Raw genomic sequence first — 18,070 nt, forward strand, 5'->3', positions numbered from 1 at the left:
CACATTTGAGACGTTTACATCAGAAACTAAAAAAAGATGGAATGCTTCAAGTAGGTCAATTAATTGCATCGAAGCATCATAAATTTTCTTTAATTTATTTGATTATAGGTCAGTATGTCCAGAAACTACAGATCCCGAGGACAACGACGAAAGTTCGTCAGAGTGAGTACATAATTAATTCGTATAAGTCCGAGCAATCCTACGATCTTGATTTAATATTTTACTATTTTGTTAATATAATACTTACATATGTTTGTTTGCACAGAAGATTATAAAGCTTGATAATATGTTTATATGCATTTTATAGTTCATATCGAGAAATAATTCAACCAATTAATATTTTCCTGTAAAAATAATGTCAGGCTGCTGTGTCAAACGGTATTCGTTACAGTTGTTATTACGTTTCGATTTCTCACCTTTACATTTGCCTGCGATAGAAAATTTGCAACCAATAACTCATAATAGAAGATCCTAGTATCGCAAAGTGTATCATTAATAACTTGTTGACAACAAGAAACATATAGTATCTTCATATAAAGATCGCAATGTTTTCTTACTACCTTATCACTTAAAAGGTACATATATCTATTGATTTTTAAGTTTCTTTGTGCTTAAAAACATCGTAATCTGCATTTTTAATAATTATCTATTCGAAGATCTTAAAATCTCTACTTATAAATTCTACATTTATAGATTATACTTATAAATTTTTCATTTCAATGAGATTTGAATATTCAATTGAATTTAATGTATTCTTTATATAATATTCCGTCACATAGACGTACAAAGTACAGACTTCGTATTTCTTATCCACGATGGAAAGTGGAATCGCTTACGTATGTGTATAATTACAATTTTATCATTTTCTAGTCTTTCTCAACGGTATACGCAAATAATTCAGATATATTATCATTGAAAGGAAGAAAGAATAACGATGATCCGAAAATTAACGCAGTAAATGTTTATTTACCCAACAAGTGTCCATTGCGAGAAATAAGAATCTCACGCTTTATCGATCCAACTGCACGAATTATAAAAACGTGTTATTACAATCCTTTCACCATTACATATAATACCGTTTGAATTTCTATAAATTTATATCGGTATCTTAAATTATCGAGTTATTATTTACAATGTAAGAAACAGCAATTTAATGATTTGCTACGATAGATTTCGTAACAGATGGAAATTTCATATCTTTCGAGCTTGGATCAGTCTTAGAAAAACTTAGCGACCTTAAGACCAATTTCTATGATGACGAAGTTGCAATAATCGAGCAAGCGCACACAGGTTGCTTTAGCTACATACTCGAGTGTACGTCAGTCACGTTTGCGATCTATCCGTGCTTGGTGGGATCGATTTCACCGAACAAAATTGATTTCAAAAGGAAACGTTCTTCATTTTCTACGCGACAGAAACAGACAGTGTTCGTTGTCAAGTGAACTATCATTCCCTCTAAATTATGATCAATCGTTATTCTTGAGTTTCATCAAGTTTCGTCATAAAATTTGAATCGTATTAATCACCAATGGGAACCTTGCATTCGAAGGATATGCGTGATGGAGTACGTCGCAGAATGTGAGTGACGATATTATATTCTTGAGGATGTTGAGTTATTCAGTTGCGAAAAACCAGATGTTGACGAATATATAATATTTTATTTAATGACAGGATGTTTTTTCCAGCGGTAGAAATGCCGTCCGGTAATGACGAAAAGAATGTTGGTATATACGTATGTTCGATTATGATAATAAACCGTAGTCGCGTCGTATGAGTGAATTAAGTATGGGAAGCATTTATATCACTAGTCCTCCATCGGTGGGAAAATTAGTGGTAAATAAAGCCGTTCCGCTGGACATAATTCGAGACAAAACAAAGATATGCAAAATACTGATTGCACATTGTTTTCGCTGTATGTTTACAAGAGATATTGTTGCAATTGTGATTGCTAAGTCATATAAATTTTAACCGGTTCATTTATTCTCATATCGAATTAAAAAAGAAACTTAATACGGAGGAAAGTGTGGATATCAAAAATAAACCACCGAAACAGAAAGTAATGTAAAACACAAGTCTTATATTTTTGCTCCGTAAATAAATAAATGATACGGATATTATCGGATGTCGAAGCAATTAAATGAATTCTGAGATAATGAACATTCAAAACATTGATATGTCACGATATTTTATTATTTTATAATTTACCGCTTATGGAAGTCTACAGAAACGTTTGCTGATCACGCTTATTTCTATTGTAACATGTGCATCTTTTATTTTATCATGAGGTTTTACGATTTCTCTCTTATCGGTACACGCGAGCAATTATTACATTTAATATCACTTGCGTGATAATGATGTTTCATGGGTTTCAAAAAATGTATAAATACTTTACGTAAACATTAGATTTTGCAATTGTAACTTGTGGGCTGAAATTTTCCAATATGGTAAATATTTCAATGACATGTTATGCGATGACAGGTTACCGACCTACGTCGTACATGTGCGTACAACTGAAATTAATATTTGGTCAATTACTGTGACGTAAAAAGTCAAATAAGTATGCTATCAATTTCGTTTTTACTTTTTACCATAGAGACATTCATGAATTGAAAATCAAAACGTGAGAAATATCGTGATGAAAGCATACATAACATTGTCTATAATTTTATAACACATAGTCAGTTCGCTAGAAATATTATCTTTAATAGAGGAACACAAATTTATATAAAATTATAAAATACAAAAGATAACATATATACGTATACTAAAATTTTTCGAAATTAAAATAAATGGATAAAAATATATAAGGTACAATCACATAAAATCACATGCCAATTCTGATACAGTCGTTATATAAGAAAATATCTTTTTTTATTTCAAAACATTAATAGCCAGTCATACGATGTAATGTAGATAGATTTTTGAGCCAATGACAATTTTTTGAGATAAATATTTACAAAAATGGAACTTTTATATCCTTGCCTGATGATCACGTGACATACATATATACTATTAAGTTATCAATATAGCGCGAAGGTTATACGAGTAGCGCGGTCCAACCTCATTCGTAGCAATCGATACAACAGTTTATCGAAAGATGTTTGATCGAATGAGTGGCAATTCATACGGAAATTTCGAGTATGTCGTGGAAGCATTTGCTCAGGCGGTTAGAATGTCAATTTGCTAGCTTTTCCCGTCAGTCGAGTTACTTACGTTATGCGACTCGAAACCTTGAACCAGAGTGTAGACACATTCAGATTAACAACAGGTAAAAATCAACATTTTGAATGTTTAACCGACTACATAAGTCTATATAATTGTGGTTATTACTATTATTATTACTATTATTATTACCATTAAATATTGTACTATGTATAAACCCTTAACAAAGTAATTTACCAGGCGCATGCGTATTTTAAATATTGCAAAAAATGGTTTAGATGTGTACTAAATACGATAGTTTGCTCTTTAATCTCTGCATTGATTGACGCCATTTAATATTGAAATTAATTATTTAACTTCATAGGATATGTACATAATTATTGTCTTTATTCCAGTATTTTCAGTGTGGGGAATTATACGGGAATAGTGGGGAAAAAGTGTTCTTTGGTTTCTAGAACCATAGTGGTCGGAGATTTTGGACAGTTGTGTAACGTATACTTTTGTGAACGCGGATTATTTGATAGTATGTAATAATAGTGATAATGTAAAAATGTTCCGTTCGAAACCTAAGCAAAAGGTATTTAGTAATATGTATTTAGTGTAGAATTTTTTGTTATTGCTCCTTTTATTTAAGTAAAAACTATGTAACTAATGTTTATACAATCTGGTTCAATTTGTTTCGCTATAACAATATTTCCTCTATTCTAAGATATTCCTAATATGTTTATTATAATTGTTATAATTTGCAGTAGATATAGACATTACAATTACTTAATTTTTCTATTAGATATCCATGATGTAATTCATGGCCAGCAAACAAAACGCAAACAATTTTTGTTCGATGGGCGAAGTCGCGCGACTGCGCGATACCCGCGATTGCGCTAAACTAGTTATATGTTCAGTGACGTAGCAAGTGTACCGTGTTCATGTATACTCCCATTTTCCTATCTCGACTAAGTTCCAACAAAACAGACACAATCTGATAACAAAAACCGCATCTGTGATCAACAAGTTATATTTAAGCGAAAATAAATAAAAATTCCTAGAAAGAAGAACTTTATTGCACTATACCGACGATTCGCCCCTACGATAAACTCTCGATGAAAAACTTATCATTGCCCGACTGTAAACACTCATTACTCCATAAAATCGTATTAATAAGTTGAATTACGAATGCAATTTCGAAATAAAAAAGAGGCGCAATCAGATTCGATTATTGGCTCATGTGATAGATACGTGACTGAGGTTCACTCCCCACACCCTAACCTCACCTCGTCGCAACGCTACACTCTTCTACTGGTTGTACCCAGTAGTTCTACCGTACCGACATCCCTCCTCAATCGGCTTTAAACTACGCTCGTTATTTCCAGGCTCCAAAGCTCCAGTACTCATTTAGAGTGTGACAGTAAATCTTCGACGATGTCGAGCCTTCAAAGGGATCAACTTGGCCAGCGGGGACAGGGCGATGTCGTCTGTTCTAGTTTATTACGTGGTATTGATCATCTAAAAAATCCCCAGTTGAATAAGGTAAGCTAACGTTACGTGTTGCAATTTAACATATAATAGCGGTTTACGATGCCGACAGAATCGCTGACAGTTTGACATCTAATATCGTGTTTCGTGCTTTTTGAATGCACTTCATTGAAAAGAAGAAACGTACATTATATATTATATAGATTGTGGATTTCTATGCATTTGGGTCATATTTAATGTAGAGTACTCGTTATAATTTGTAATTTTTATAGTAAAGATAGTATTAATCTTTATTTATGTTTATGAATTCGCATAACAATTTGAGATTACATCTCATTAGCCTGTGATAATTATAAAGAGGAGAAAAAGTGACAACTGACTATTCATTATTGCTCTTCTATCGAACTAAAAACTTTCCTACGTTAATCCGTGAAAATAACCTGTACGTTGTAGCTGTTTTTTGGCGCGAAATTTGCATTTCATATTTGCACCTTTAACAGTCATCGCTTTGTTGGACAGTAACGGAAAACTTTCTGTTGTTTTATTCAATGTGTGCGTATATTTTACCTCTATAACGTCGTGTAACTTTGATTATTATATCAGTTATATCGTGATCGTTTGCTTTTTAACAAAATCTGTGAAAATTACAAATTCATTGTTCATATACACATATCTGGAGGTTGATGCATAATTGCATAAATTTAAATAATACGTAACATAATAAATAACATAATGACGTAGACATTTCTTTATACTCAGGACAAAAAATTTGGGTTACATAGAATTAAGTGGTATAGTAATTTATGAATGAAAAGATCTTCAGTTAATTCTTATTCTGTTGTACTATGAATGACCTATGAAGTTTCATACATATCATCACTTTGTGATGAAATTTTAACACAGCTTATAAGATATTTTGCACTATTTCGCAATTTGGTCTTTATCAAACATTTGTATATTTTGAGACAGCGAATTGTAATTTTACATTATTATTTTATTACTTTAATTATTACCATATACTTTCATTAAGTTTATTTTACTTTTATATTACTCGTTATTTAATTTTAATATATTAATATCGGAAATGAAATTATAATTACACTTTGATATTTTGAAGAAGAATTTTACCTTTAGCTAATAAGAATCGTGTAGAAATATAGATACACGGAGGTGCATAAAATGAAAGAATGTGAGTATGAAAGAATTATTAATTAATATTTAGAATATTTAGAATGAAAATATTCGTTAGGAGGATAATTATGCGGTTACGTTCAATAGGTCACGTAGCCGATGCGATTCCATGAAATTCACTTTCACGGCACACACTTAAGAAACGGAACAAGCGGTGGTATGACAACCTGAGAATGATGAAACGGACGCTTCTTACGTATATGATAAAACGCCGTTATCTTTATCGCAGTTTTTATACATGACTTTATGTTCGTATAGTACCCGTTCATCTAAATTAATCCATACCTATGGGAAGACGCCAACAAATTCAATTAAACATTTAAAAAACAGTTGACGAATACAGGAAAAAATACGTGTAACTCCTTTTCACAAATTTACAGATATAGCTATATAAGTAAATATTATTTTGGATACTAGTTTCACGATTAATGGCTAAAAGTCGAGGAAATATGTTATATAAATAAAATTTCTCGAGTTATAAAAATCTAGAAGTACCAAAAATCAGAGAATCAAAATGAGGATCTTACCTAAGCTTAAGCACTATGAGTATAGCATTTTGCAACTGCGATGTTGCAAATTATACGAAACTGATTCTTAAACTTTGAAACGTGTTTAAAAATGAGACGCGATTCGTAGTAGTATTGACAAAACTAAAATAATTTTCTGCGTGACTGTGCAAATTGTACTGTACGTCGCTGTTCCGGAAACATTCGCTTGCGATTACGAAATTTACTGGGAATTTCACGGTTAACAGCCGTTCTTCGAAGGTTACCGTTTAAGGAGTAACACGTATCTTCCTATGGAAATTCAAGACTTACGATATTTTCTTCTCTGTCATTCAGTTGTGTCTTTTTTCCGCAACTTGTAAATGTCTTATTATTTTGTACAATATCTGAGTAATCAATAGCGAATTTAAGTCTATATAATAGACGACTGCGTTCCATTTTGTGAAAGATATATTTCAATATCTACGTGTCGAATAAAAAAATTAGTAGGTTTTTAATGCAATGTGACGATCAGAAATGATGAAATTTTTATGAAACGACAAATATTTTGTTAGAAACCTAACCAGTTAGAAATAATTATTTTAGTATTTAACTTGGATTTATTAGTCTAATGAAAGAGCAGGAATGGTTGGGTTATAAAAAAAAAAAGACAAGAGTTGTTCCACTATAAATAGTTCCAGTTTCTAGTGGGCTAAGGATCAAAAAGTTACACATGAACAACTTTACCAATCTAAAATCACTTTTTAAAAATCTGATATTTACTAGTTTAAAACTAGTTTTAAAATACGCTCTATTAACTCTTTATAGCCGAATGTTCTTTTACCTATAGAAGTTAAGCGCAATTTTTTGTCTGGAAAGTATGACGGATATTAATTGACATAAATAGCAAGTAACGATATAATGATAGGTTGTAATAAGAAGAGAGATAAGATTCATACAATGTAGATATACAGATATAAAGCTTGAATTTGTATGACATCAGATATGATTAAGAATGAAACATTGTAAATAACTAATCGAACTGGATGGGTCGTACTTGATGATACTAATAAAAGGGAAATTCCTATGAAAGTCTCAAGAAGTTTTATCTTGTTTCGTTTATTTTTCAGAGAAATTAATTTCGAAAATTTGAATCACTGCACGTATACTCTTAGCTGTAGTATTTGATTCTCGATCTTAAAGATTTAACGTTCAAAGAATTAAAGATATAAACTTTGTTAAAGTCAAAAGTATAAATTTATACAGAGTATATATTATTGTAATATTAGAGTGTATTGTCTGAATATTAATTTCTTGTACTGACTGATAATTTATCTATCAACTTAAATGTTTGTTCGCCTTTGATGTAACAAAAATTTAAATATAGTCACTCCAAGATTTACATATATATATATTGTATGAATTCTTCGACGATTAAACTTCTACGTAGTTTTCATCCACTCACATTCAAAGACAATGTCAATAGCTGGCACTGGTAAAATTCCATTAATAAATCTCTCAATACCTACGATTTATTGTCCTTGACCATAGCCTCAAATTTAAAATAAATTTGCTCTGTTATTTATCCGAGAATGAACTGGAGCAAACATTCGTACTATCGAAGAGCTGGAAAACTCCAGTCGACGATATCTTACAATACTACCTCCCCTCGTTCCCCTACCTTTTTTTGTGTAATTATGCAAAAATTGCACACATCACGCGACTATTGAAACAAGCTGTCACGAATCAGCTGATAGGAATAATTATATATCGACGATGGTATTGTTTCATATTTATATGCTATTGTTACAGGCTCGAGACATCTAGGTAATTTGCGAATTTAGATATTCCAGGGATTTACTATTATTTAATTGAACGTTGATTTAATTTAATTGCAAAGTAGATTAAATATTAAATACAAAGAAGACTCGACTGAGATATTTACTCATTGAGACAAGCGCATTCGCATTAAATATTTGATGTTTTCTTATTATTTAGAATTGTTCAAATATCAAATGTTACGTGAAATATGTAAAAATATTTTTATCGTAGGAATTTCAATAATTTGGTTGAAATATTGAAAAATTTAGCAGCTTCAGTTGTTTTCAATTAAGAAACGATCGGTAAAATGGAATATTCTTACAAAAAAATTCACATAAATTTTTACATTTAAATTTATAGTTACAACGACCGATCGTTTTTTTTATATTATTATATTATTATTTTCATATTAATTTTAGATTACGTATTATGTATCATCTATGTACTAATATCTTAATATTGGGAAAGTAAAGAAGTACAGATAGTTAAATAGATAAATAAATATATATCGTACACTATTAGTTAACATTTAAACGAGTTTAGTATACTGCGTCCTTACAACAAGGGCGCACCTAGATTATGCGTGATACGCATTGGAGCAAGTATTATGATTCTTGCGGTAGGTCGTGACTCGTTTCGTAACCAAAGACTTCCAGAGTTGCGTATCGATCGTTTGTTAGCCGGTACAACTCCTGGCAACCGTTTCCATCGTGGATTTGTTAGTCATGGGACTCGAGGATCCCGTGGATAGCTCGTAGGAACAATGGACACGGATTGGTGGGACCTCGTGCCAGACTTTCACAGAACCGCGCGTATTCCTGAACCTCTGCTTGCTCTGGATGGAAGGGTATTTGTCATCTATTCCCAATTATCCTATTTTATTCTGCAATTTTTATTCAATTGTTCGCTCGTTTTATGACGTTCATGTTTTTAATTTATCGAATTTATCCGAAGCGTTCTTTCCGTCTAATATTCATTCAATAATCGACAGATTTCAACGAAACTAGATAAAATTCTTTTTCTTCTTTCGCCACAATACCAGAAGCATTTTGCGGTTACCTGTTTACCGATATTCGAATCCATCATCGAGGCAATGTTTCGTGGTCTTCTTATGACATAACATCTATCTCAGTGTTTCACGTACTTTACGGATTCTGAACATTTAATTGCTTCAATAATTCCAGCAATAAATAGAGCAACTTAGATCCTTAGATTTAGTAATTCCAGATGTACTTGCAATAGTCTTCTGATTTGAATATACTGTGTTTTCACCAAGTCGAACAATGCGATCGATCGAAAAGGTATTAACAGTCATTCTCTTTTGGAAAATATTTCGATTTTTCATCAAACTTTGCATCGGCATAGTCAACCATCGCGAAGCTGAACATTTTGCCGCTAAGTGTTGCCGTTGCGTACACAAAGTACTCTGTAGATACTTTCTGATCTCCAAGCAAACGGCAAAGCGTCAAAGATCAATCGCGAAATGTCATCGGATGTAAATCTGGAAATATTTACATACTACGAATCTTCTGACACCTCTTTTTTCCTCTAGAGTCAACATTTTTCATTTCGATTCGCAAACACACAATAAGATAAGATAAGGAGAAATCTCAAAAGATTTTAGTCGAGTCATCGTCTGGTAGGTCTTTTCCTCGACATCGAATATCACTTTCGTTGATCTCGAAAGGTTCTCCATTCCCCAACTTTCGTGCCTTTGCTCGGTGCATTGGTCCGTTACGAAATTTCGAAAGTTCCTTTCTGGTTTAATGGACCGTCAATTGCATAAGGATCAACGTGACTTGTCGTTTCGTTTATTCGACTTGGGAGAAAAGATTGGTTATTTTAAGTAACGTAACGAGATTTTGCTGATTACTTATGCAGCGAGTTGTCAACAACAAGCAAAATTGTCAGAGGTATAATTAGAAGTCAATCACGAAAATATAACTAACTTAGTCATATTTAGAGCGTAGATATTTTCTACTAATTCAAGTAATTCAAAAATGGAAGACAATCAGAAGTATAATACTTACAGATATTTTTCTCAAATCCAAATATTTTTATGAGAACAAGTGAAGAAATAGAGAGAACCTGACTAAAGATTTGCGTTACCTTCTGGATTTTTAGATTTTTTCATTTCTCCATATTACGTGCATCCTGTGTATTCTTGTACTGTCCAATTTCCTATGAACGAAACGATCAAATAAATATCCTAATAATTCCAATCTAGTAATAAATTGTTCTACTAAGCATCGTTCTATTTTCTTTCATTTTTCTTTTTTCTCTTTTTTAACGAAAGATTCCATTGACACTACTTTGGATTCGAGACTAACCGGATAGCGTAGGGTCAAAGCACTCTGAATGTATAGTATTTTTCCATCGACAACTGGGGTCGTTGACAATGCTTCGAACGTACCAAGTAGACCAACCATCGACTACGTCAGTTCACTTTTATTAATTACGATAGGGGTCGAGGATGGAGAACATACACTTCCCCTTCTCTGTTTCGTTTTATTACGAATCAATAGCGAGCTTCAACTTTTCAAGTCGATATTTTTAAACATCGAACCAGCGATCGAACGTCATATTTCGTAAAACTTACGTAAAACTGTTTTACATTGCAAATAGATGTTTTAAATTTGCCCTCTGCTTCGCGATATGCGCTGTTTTATCGTGGAAGTATGCAGTGCCGAGTAATTACGATGATAAATAATTTTACACGTGTTTTTCCTTCGCGACAGAGTGAAAGGATCCTGGAAGGTGATCCAGAGGCGTGTAATATAGTCCAAAACAAATAGGATTTTTGTCCACCAACTCGAGCAAACTGGTCGAGTTTCATCGATTAGAATTTTATGAGGCTTGTGTGCTTTTCAATTTAAAAGCTTGGATGCTTGTCTAATGCAGAAATCTTTCCGAATTATTCTAAAAATTAAAGGGCCCTCTGAGAGCTAGTAGAGTTGCTACTTAAACGTAGGTTTCTACCAATTTGAACAAAATTCGTTGTAAAATAAGTAGAATAAAATGAGTGGAATTTAAGGGGAAATTATTCAATATTTTATTACATTATATTCTGATTTAGAGATATATATTGTTATGGATTCACGATGTTTCATAATAAAATAAACAAATCCTTCTCACGCGAAAGAATATCTTTTCGTATCCGTATTTTACGTTATATTCGAAGCTAACAAATTGCAATGATTCACTGACACCACAACGACGCTCTTTATGGCTTTCATCATCGAAATAAAACTCTACAAATGTCTCAGTCGACCATGTATCAGCTTAATTAAAAATTAAAAATAATAAAATAATATTGAAATAGAGGGAGAGTATGGTTATTGGCATTTAGAAAAAGTTGCCTTCAGTTAACGTCAAGTTAACTTAAAAAAAAAAGAAAATAAACCTGTTTTACTAGTATGTAACATAATTGTAAAAAAGAAATCACCTGTTAATTACAAAAGTGCGTAAAAGTAACACCTGATACGTCATAAGAGACTGATAAATTACACTAATTAATATCGGATGACTGGCAGGAAAAAGCTCTTTCTCGTGTTGAATACAGAAAGATAACGAAATGATCGAATGATACATACAATACAATGAATGGTATTGTTCGAGTGAATACTATAATTGTCATTAGTCCTCCTCAACAGACATGCTATCGTTTCAATTAATCGATATCATACACGTTATACACTTCAATGGTTGTGTTGGTATTCTATTGTTAGAGTAACTGAAAATTGTTCCATTTGCGTTAACCGTAATACAATCATGCGTTGAATATTTTACCTTCTTCGTCATAAGTTTCTAAACAAAGATTTCCTTGTTTATTAATTGAACGAAGATTATGCTAATTCAAATATGTATCTGTTTATTATTTTTCAACGCATAAAATAAATAACGCATAGCACAGCAGCTAACTTTAACTAATTTTGTTGCATTCAAAGGAAACTAAGATTAACTTTAATTTAGGTTTATTTAAAATTCAAAAGAAATCTGATCGTGTGGATGGCGTGGAAATAAATGAATTAGTCGATATCGAAGAAAGGATACAAACAACATTTTATGAACGAAATTCCAAGCAAATTCATAATGTTGAAACAAGATACGCGTCTTGAAAGTGTTTCGAGAAAACGTTCCACTGGTTCGATGAAAACTTTTGTCCAAACATTCTAACAAAAACCACTCAAATCCCACGAAAATAGACTATTGCGTATTTATAAAATTTTGTATCAGTCACTTCGCCTATTCTACTAATTCTAATATTAAAACTACCACTTGGCCTGGTTATGTCCAGTATAAATTGGACGGACATTCCACGCTTCCGATATTAAAGTCTTCTGTACGTTCTTTCTTCTCTTGATTTTTATGTTTTTGGCCTTGACGATGGATATATAGGTTTCGATAAATAAAAATCAATAAAAAAGCAATTATATAATATGACCACGTCGATCATAGCGATGCGTACTGTTCTTTGCTCTTGGCCATAATATCAGTGCTGATTAAGTTGAACTTAATTAGTCAGCCTAATTAGCTAGTTGGCAAACCGATGAATCTTGCGAGTGAATGGAATTAAAAATTCTGGACTGTTGAGGCTAACGTTGACCCCCTAAATGTTGCATCTTCGATGGAAATTGAATCTAATTTTAACGAGCTTTAGTTATGTTACTTAATAGAATGTCATATTATAGAATGTTATTTGTAACAATTTCTTGTTAAAATAATATGTTTCTGAATCAGACAAGTTACACATATTCGCTATTATTATTATTATGTTAATATCGTTAATAGTACGATACAGCGTGTCCAATTTAAAGCGATCTTCGAGAATATTTTCAAAACAGCTGACATCGGAAAAAATGCGTAGAATTGTACGTCCTTTGACACGTTCAACGATCAGACTCGTTATTCATTACAACACAATACTAATTTATTTATGTTTCTTTTTTTACACAATGGCAGCGAAACGAGACAAATTTGATCAATGACGCGAAGTAATTTTTTTTTCTAATATTATCAGTTATTATGTCATTCCTTATCGATCAAAGATGTTACATATACATCGTACGTACTGCTTTGAAGTCGAAAGATTTATTGACTCCTTTGCTGATTTAAATGCTTCAAGCATCTGATCCATCAAGTAAGTGGGTCCTTGAGCGAACCGAATGTGGATCATGGAAATTTACATCCTGAGTGTATATTCGTTAATTCCCGTGTACATAAGTGATATATCATCTCAATTGCTTGTTTCTAAACTCCTTAATATCTCGCGGTTTTATATCATGTGGTTTATAATTGAAAATTTTACGCTTTTGAAATTAATGTTTCCTGTTGATTGGATATTAAGAAAAAGAAGAGAAATATTACTCGTCTATTGAAAAATAAGTTAACAGAAAGAGGGTGAACACATGAAGAAAAAATTAAACTCGTACGTACTTGATTTCCTTTCAAACTGTTTCAAATTTCAATTTCAATATTCTCTCTTCTATGTTTTCGAGAACAATCTTCCCTCGTCGTATAAAAATAAAAACCAAAGTATTCCAAAATTTGTTAATAGATCATATCATTGAACGCGAGTTACGAAATATTTTGATTTGCAAACATCCGAGCGCGTGTTATTTAAAGACCATGATGTAAGATCGAGTCAGAGGCAACAGCTGATCGCCTTTCACTCACGTTCACTGCCAACCGACAGGAATTTTCTCATTAACCCATTCCAGACAGTAATGGAATGATTCCTGTCAATGTCAGGATAGCATCAGGCTGACCCCATGATGCATCTCTGTTTATTGCATTCATTTAAACTGATGACCCCACTATTTAAATTAGATAATATCGATAAGAGAAAGAAGTGTACGTATTCACCCAATTTCCTTTCGTAATCTCTCAACGTACAAAATGAATGAATTGTACTAGCATCTTTTATAATTTTTATTTCAGATCACACTACAATGTATACTTATGAAAATAAATAATCTTTTCATTGCAGGGGATGGCCTTTAATATTGAGGAGAGACAGACATTAGGTATTCATGGTCTATTGCCAGCAGCTGTAAAAACCCAGGAAGAACAACTAGAACTCTGTCGCTTGAATCTAGATCGTTATGATGATGATTTATCAAAATATATATACCTCATTGGTTTACTGGTACGTACTGATTATTAGTTTATCCTTTCCTTTATAAGTATCTGAGTTATAAACTGGCAAATTGAATTGAGAAATTTGTTTAAAATAGTCAAGATTATTCGGTCAAATATCTGAAATATTCTAAAGTATAAGGAGAATCTAGAGGATCCAAAGAAATTGTTCTAAATATTTTTTATTCTGTATTACATTTCCACTGAAGAAGAATAACCGTTCAATGTTATTCTTACAGGACCGAAATGAAAAACTTTTCTACCGTCTATTGGGAGAAAATGTGGAGAAAATGATGCCCCTGGTATATACACCCACAGTAGGTTTAGCATGTCAGAAATTTGGCCTAATTTACAGAAGACCACGAGGTCTGTTTATAAGTATATATGACAAAGGCCATATATATGATATTATGTGTAATTGGCCTGAACACGATGTACGAGCCATCGTCGTAACCGATGGTGAAAGAATATTGGGACTGGGTGACTTAGGGGCCTATGGAATGGGAATACCAATTGGAAAATTGTCTTTGTACACCGCTTTGGCTGGAATTAAACCTCACCAGTGCTTGCCAATTACTCTAGACGTTGGTACAAACACTCAGGTTGGTAGAAGGATTTCTAAATAATTAGCGCGTTCAGAGTTCAGGTGTCTAAATTGTGTACCCATATACGGGTCAGGAGATTACAAATGTATTAATTATGAAGTAATCAACTTCTTAATTAAGTGAAAGTGTTTTTTATGAACAAAATGTGATTATGAAATACATATGTCGAATGTGCATTTATAAATTGTGTTAATTCTTATAATGGAATTAACTCTTGTCATGTGAAACAATGGGTCTTTGCAAGATATGTATGTTTTATCCTAAAACAGTACAGGATGGATCTAAAAACTATGTTATTTATATGTAAACATACGCAAAGAAGATAATAAATGTTATACAAAATGATTAAATATTTCTATATAATGATTCTCTATAATGATTAAATAACTTCTGTTTCAGTCTCTGTTAGACGATCCTCTCTACATTGGCCATAGGCACAAGCGTGTTATTGGTGAGGAATACGACGAATTTTTGGATGAATTTATGCAGGCTGCCGTCAAAAGATACGGACAAAACACTTTAATCCAGTTTGAAGACTTTGGAAACGCCAATGCGTTCAGATTACTTAATAAATATCGTGATCACTACTGTACCTTCAACGACGATATCCAGGGAACTGCATCAGTTGCTGTAGCTGGTTTGTTGGCGTCTCTTCGTGTCACGAATACGAAATTGTCGGAAAATACAATCGTCTTCCAAGGTGCTGGAGAGGTAAATATCAACACTTGATATTTTAGATCGATTGAAATACTTTTAAGAAATGTATTAAGAAACTATAAATCGATATCATAAATATAAACATAATCTGAATTAGTGTCAAGATTAAGATGTTTCATTCAATATTGTAGGCTTCACTGGGCATTGCGTGGTTGTGTGTCATGGCCATGGAGAAAGAAGGTGTGAGTAAAGCAGAAGCCAAGAGTAAAATTTGGATGGTCGACTCGAAAGGATTAATTGTTAAAAATCGTCCAAGTGGTGGGCTAACGGAGCATAAGTTGCACTTCGCTCGAGATGATGCGCCAATAGATACGTTATTGGAAGTTGTCAAAACCGCAAAACCTACGGTACTTATTGGTGCAGCAGCAGTTGGTGGCGCGTTTACCACTGAAATATTGGTAGAAATGGCAAATAACAATGAAAAGCCTGTAATTTTTGCTCTTAGCAATCCAACGAGTAAAGCAGAATGCACTGCTGAGCAAGCATACACTGCTACAAAGGTATTATTACAGAAATATTATAAAATTCTCAATTGTACTCCACCAATGTGTGAACTATAGTATGTAAGAGCAAAAAATTGAGTAATTAATTTTAAATATTTACAGGGAAAATGTGTATTCGCTAGTGGATCACCGTTCCCACCAGTGACGTACAATGGAAAGACTTTCTATCCTGGTCAGGGAAATAACAGTTATATCTTCCCTGGAGTAGCATTGGGCGTCATATGTTGTGGTATGCGTACTATTCCTGAAGACACATTCCTCGTTGCTGCCAAGTCATTATCCGATATGGTTTCTGAGGAAGATTTAGCGAAAGGAAACTTGTATCCGCCACTCCAAGACATTCAGAAATGTTCTTTGAAAATAGCCGTTGAGGTTATGAAGTATGGTTATGACAATGGTAAGACTTATATTTTCTAACATTCCTGTATGATGTGTTTAGCAATTAGATTGAACTAAAAGAATTGATTTTATTTCCATAGAACTTGCATCGGTCCATCCTCAGCCTAAAGACTATGAAAAATTTATTCGGGCACAATTGTACGATACAACTTACAAACCATCAGTTCCTCCAGTATACAAATGGCCCAAACTGTAATTCTGACTGTCATCGTCTTATATGTGAGGCTTTGATAAAATTTGAGTAGATCGATTACACAGATGTACGCAACATTTGTCTAACAATATCGATTTTTTTATTTGGTATGGTATTGTAATTGCCTGTTGACCAGGTTCGTATATAAAAGCTCTGTTTTACGTGCGCGTGTATGAGCAACATGTATGTGTGTGTATTGTAAAAAGTATCTTGTCGAAATATTGTATAAACGTATGTAACGCAACGATGTATTGGACAGCTTTAAATTATTGGGATGAAAAATTTGATTTACTAGTTGGAAAAATAAATGTCAAATAATTATTTGAAAGAAACGTGTTTATTGCTACTCGAAACAGCATTTTTTCGCAGTGCTCAGACATATTCCTTTCGTATTTTGTACGAGCAGCAGAATGTGATTTCCGTCATATCGTATGTATAAGAAAACTAAAAGAGTCAAACGAGATTTACATTGTTTAGGAGCTTCGTAATTCTTCGGAACTTATCCCTCTATTAAACAAAATAAAAGCAGAGGCGTTCTTAGGTACGTGAGTTCGCATTTATTCTTAAGGATTATATGCGACGCACGCGTAAAATTCTCGGTATTTAGGAGGTGCCATTCAATCAATCCATTTCAGCCTTCTAATCGGATTGATGAAACGTAAAACACACATGATTGTCTGTAATATCGTAAGATTATGCACAAAATTTAGATATGCATTAAACCAAAAAGAAAAAAATGAAACAAATTTGCATCAGCTTTATCTAAAAGTTCCTAAAAAAGATCTATCGCATTTTCTAAAATAAATCGTATATGCGGTATTCTGATGGTTTCTGAAAACATTAACACGTGTATTTTACGACGATGAATTGGCGTCCAATGAATTTCTCTCTCACACACTCCCTCCCTTTCTCGCTCGCACTTTCTCTTTTTCGTTAATCTTAGTGTCAACACGTACGCATATATTTACTTATTTCTTAACGCTAAATCTTTTTCTTACTACTAAACACGCCATGGTCATCAATCTATAACAAACAGAGTATAAACTGCGACCCTTTACTCCAAACTTTGTTGCATAATAACATTGTAATAAAATTAAGGGATAAAATGTACAGAAGAGCGTTTAGAAAATGTTGACAGTGTCGCGGAACATTATAACGCTACACTGAGCAGACACGCTGGTCTTTTTGCGAACCATTAATAGGGACCTACCTCGTCAAGTCACATTACGTCATCTACCAATTTTAATATCTCGCAATTGGAGATAAGAATGGTAACTTGGTGTATTTTTCGTGTGATTCATTCTCGATAATCTATCATAAATTATATCGAATCCGAGTCCCACAGCACCATTGTACTACTGGTTTTTTTCTTTTATTTTACAC

General features: G+C 32.9%; 1 protein-coding gene across 4 annotated transcripts; it reads left to right on the plus strand.

The window, feature by feature from the left end:
* Positions 1-1,319: 1,319 nt before the first annotated feature.
* Men (NADP-dependent malic enzyme) lies at positions 1,320-17,019 on the plus strand. Of its 4 annotated transcripts, none has more exons than XM_069121752.1 (8): positions 1,320-1,578; positions 4,533-4,689; positions 14,122-14,280; positions 14,510-14,872; positions 15,275-15,586; positions 15,724-16,092; positions 16,198-16,492; positions 16,575-17,019. In XM_069121752.1, the coding sequence occupies exons 1-8, from the start codon at positions 1,529-1,531 to the stop codon at positions 16,688-16,690; spliced, it is 1,821 nt and encodes a 606-aa protein (XP_068977853.1). In that variant the 5' UTR covers positions 1,320-1,528; the 3' UTR covers positions 16,691-17,019. The 4 variants fall into 4 exon arrangements, with proteins under 4 accessions (XP_068977853.1, XP_068977852.1, XP_068977854.1 ...); XM_069121751.1 differs by lacking the exon at positions 1,320-1,578 and adding an exon at positions 3,052-3,268; XM_069121753.1 differs by lacking the exon at positions 1,320-1,578 and adding an exon at positions 3,059-3,166.
* Positions 17,020-18,070: the final 1,051 nt, after the last annotated feature.

Source organism: Bombus flavifrons, chromosome 10 (assembly GCF_040668555.2).
Source record: "Bombus flavifrons isolate JBK064 chromosome 10, iyBomFlav1_principal, whole genome shotgun sequence".
Lineage (NCBI taxonomy): Eukaryota > Metazoa > Arthropoda > Insecta > Hymenoptera > Apidae > Bombus > Bombus flavifrons.

Coding starts and splice junctions, on each gene's coding strand:
- Men (XM_069121751.1), top strand. CDS start 3,141: ATGTCGTGGAAGCATTTGCTCAGGCGGTTAGAATGTCAATTTGCTAGC. Junction 14,873..15,274: donor ACGTTGGTACAAACACTCAG/GTTGGTAGAAGG, acceptor CTTCTGTTTCAG/TCTCTGTTAGACGATCCTCT. Junction 16,093..16,197: donor AAGCATACACTGCTACAAAG/GTATTATTACAG, acceptor AAATATTTACAG/GGAAAATGTGTATTCGCTAG.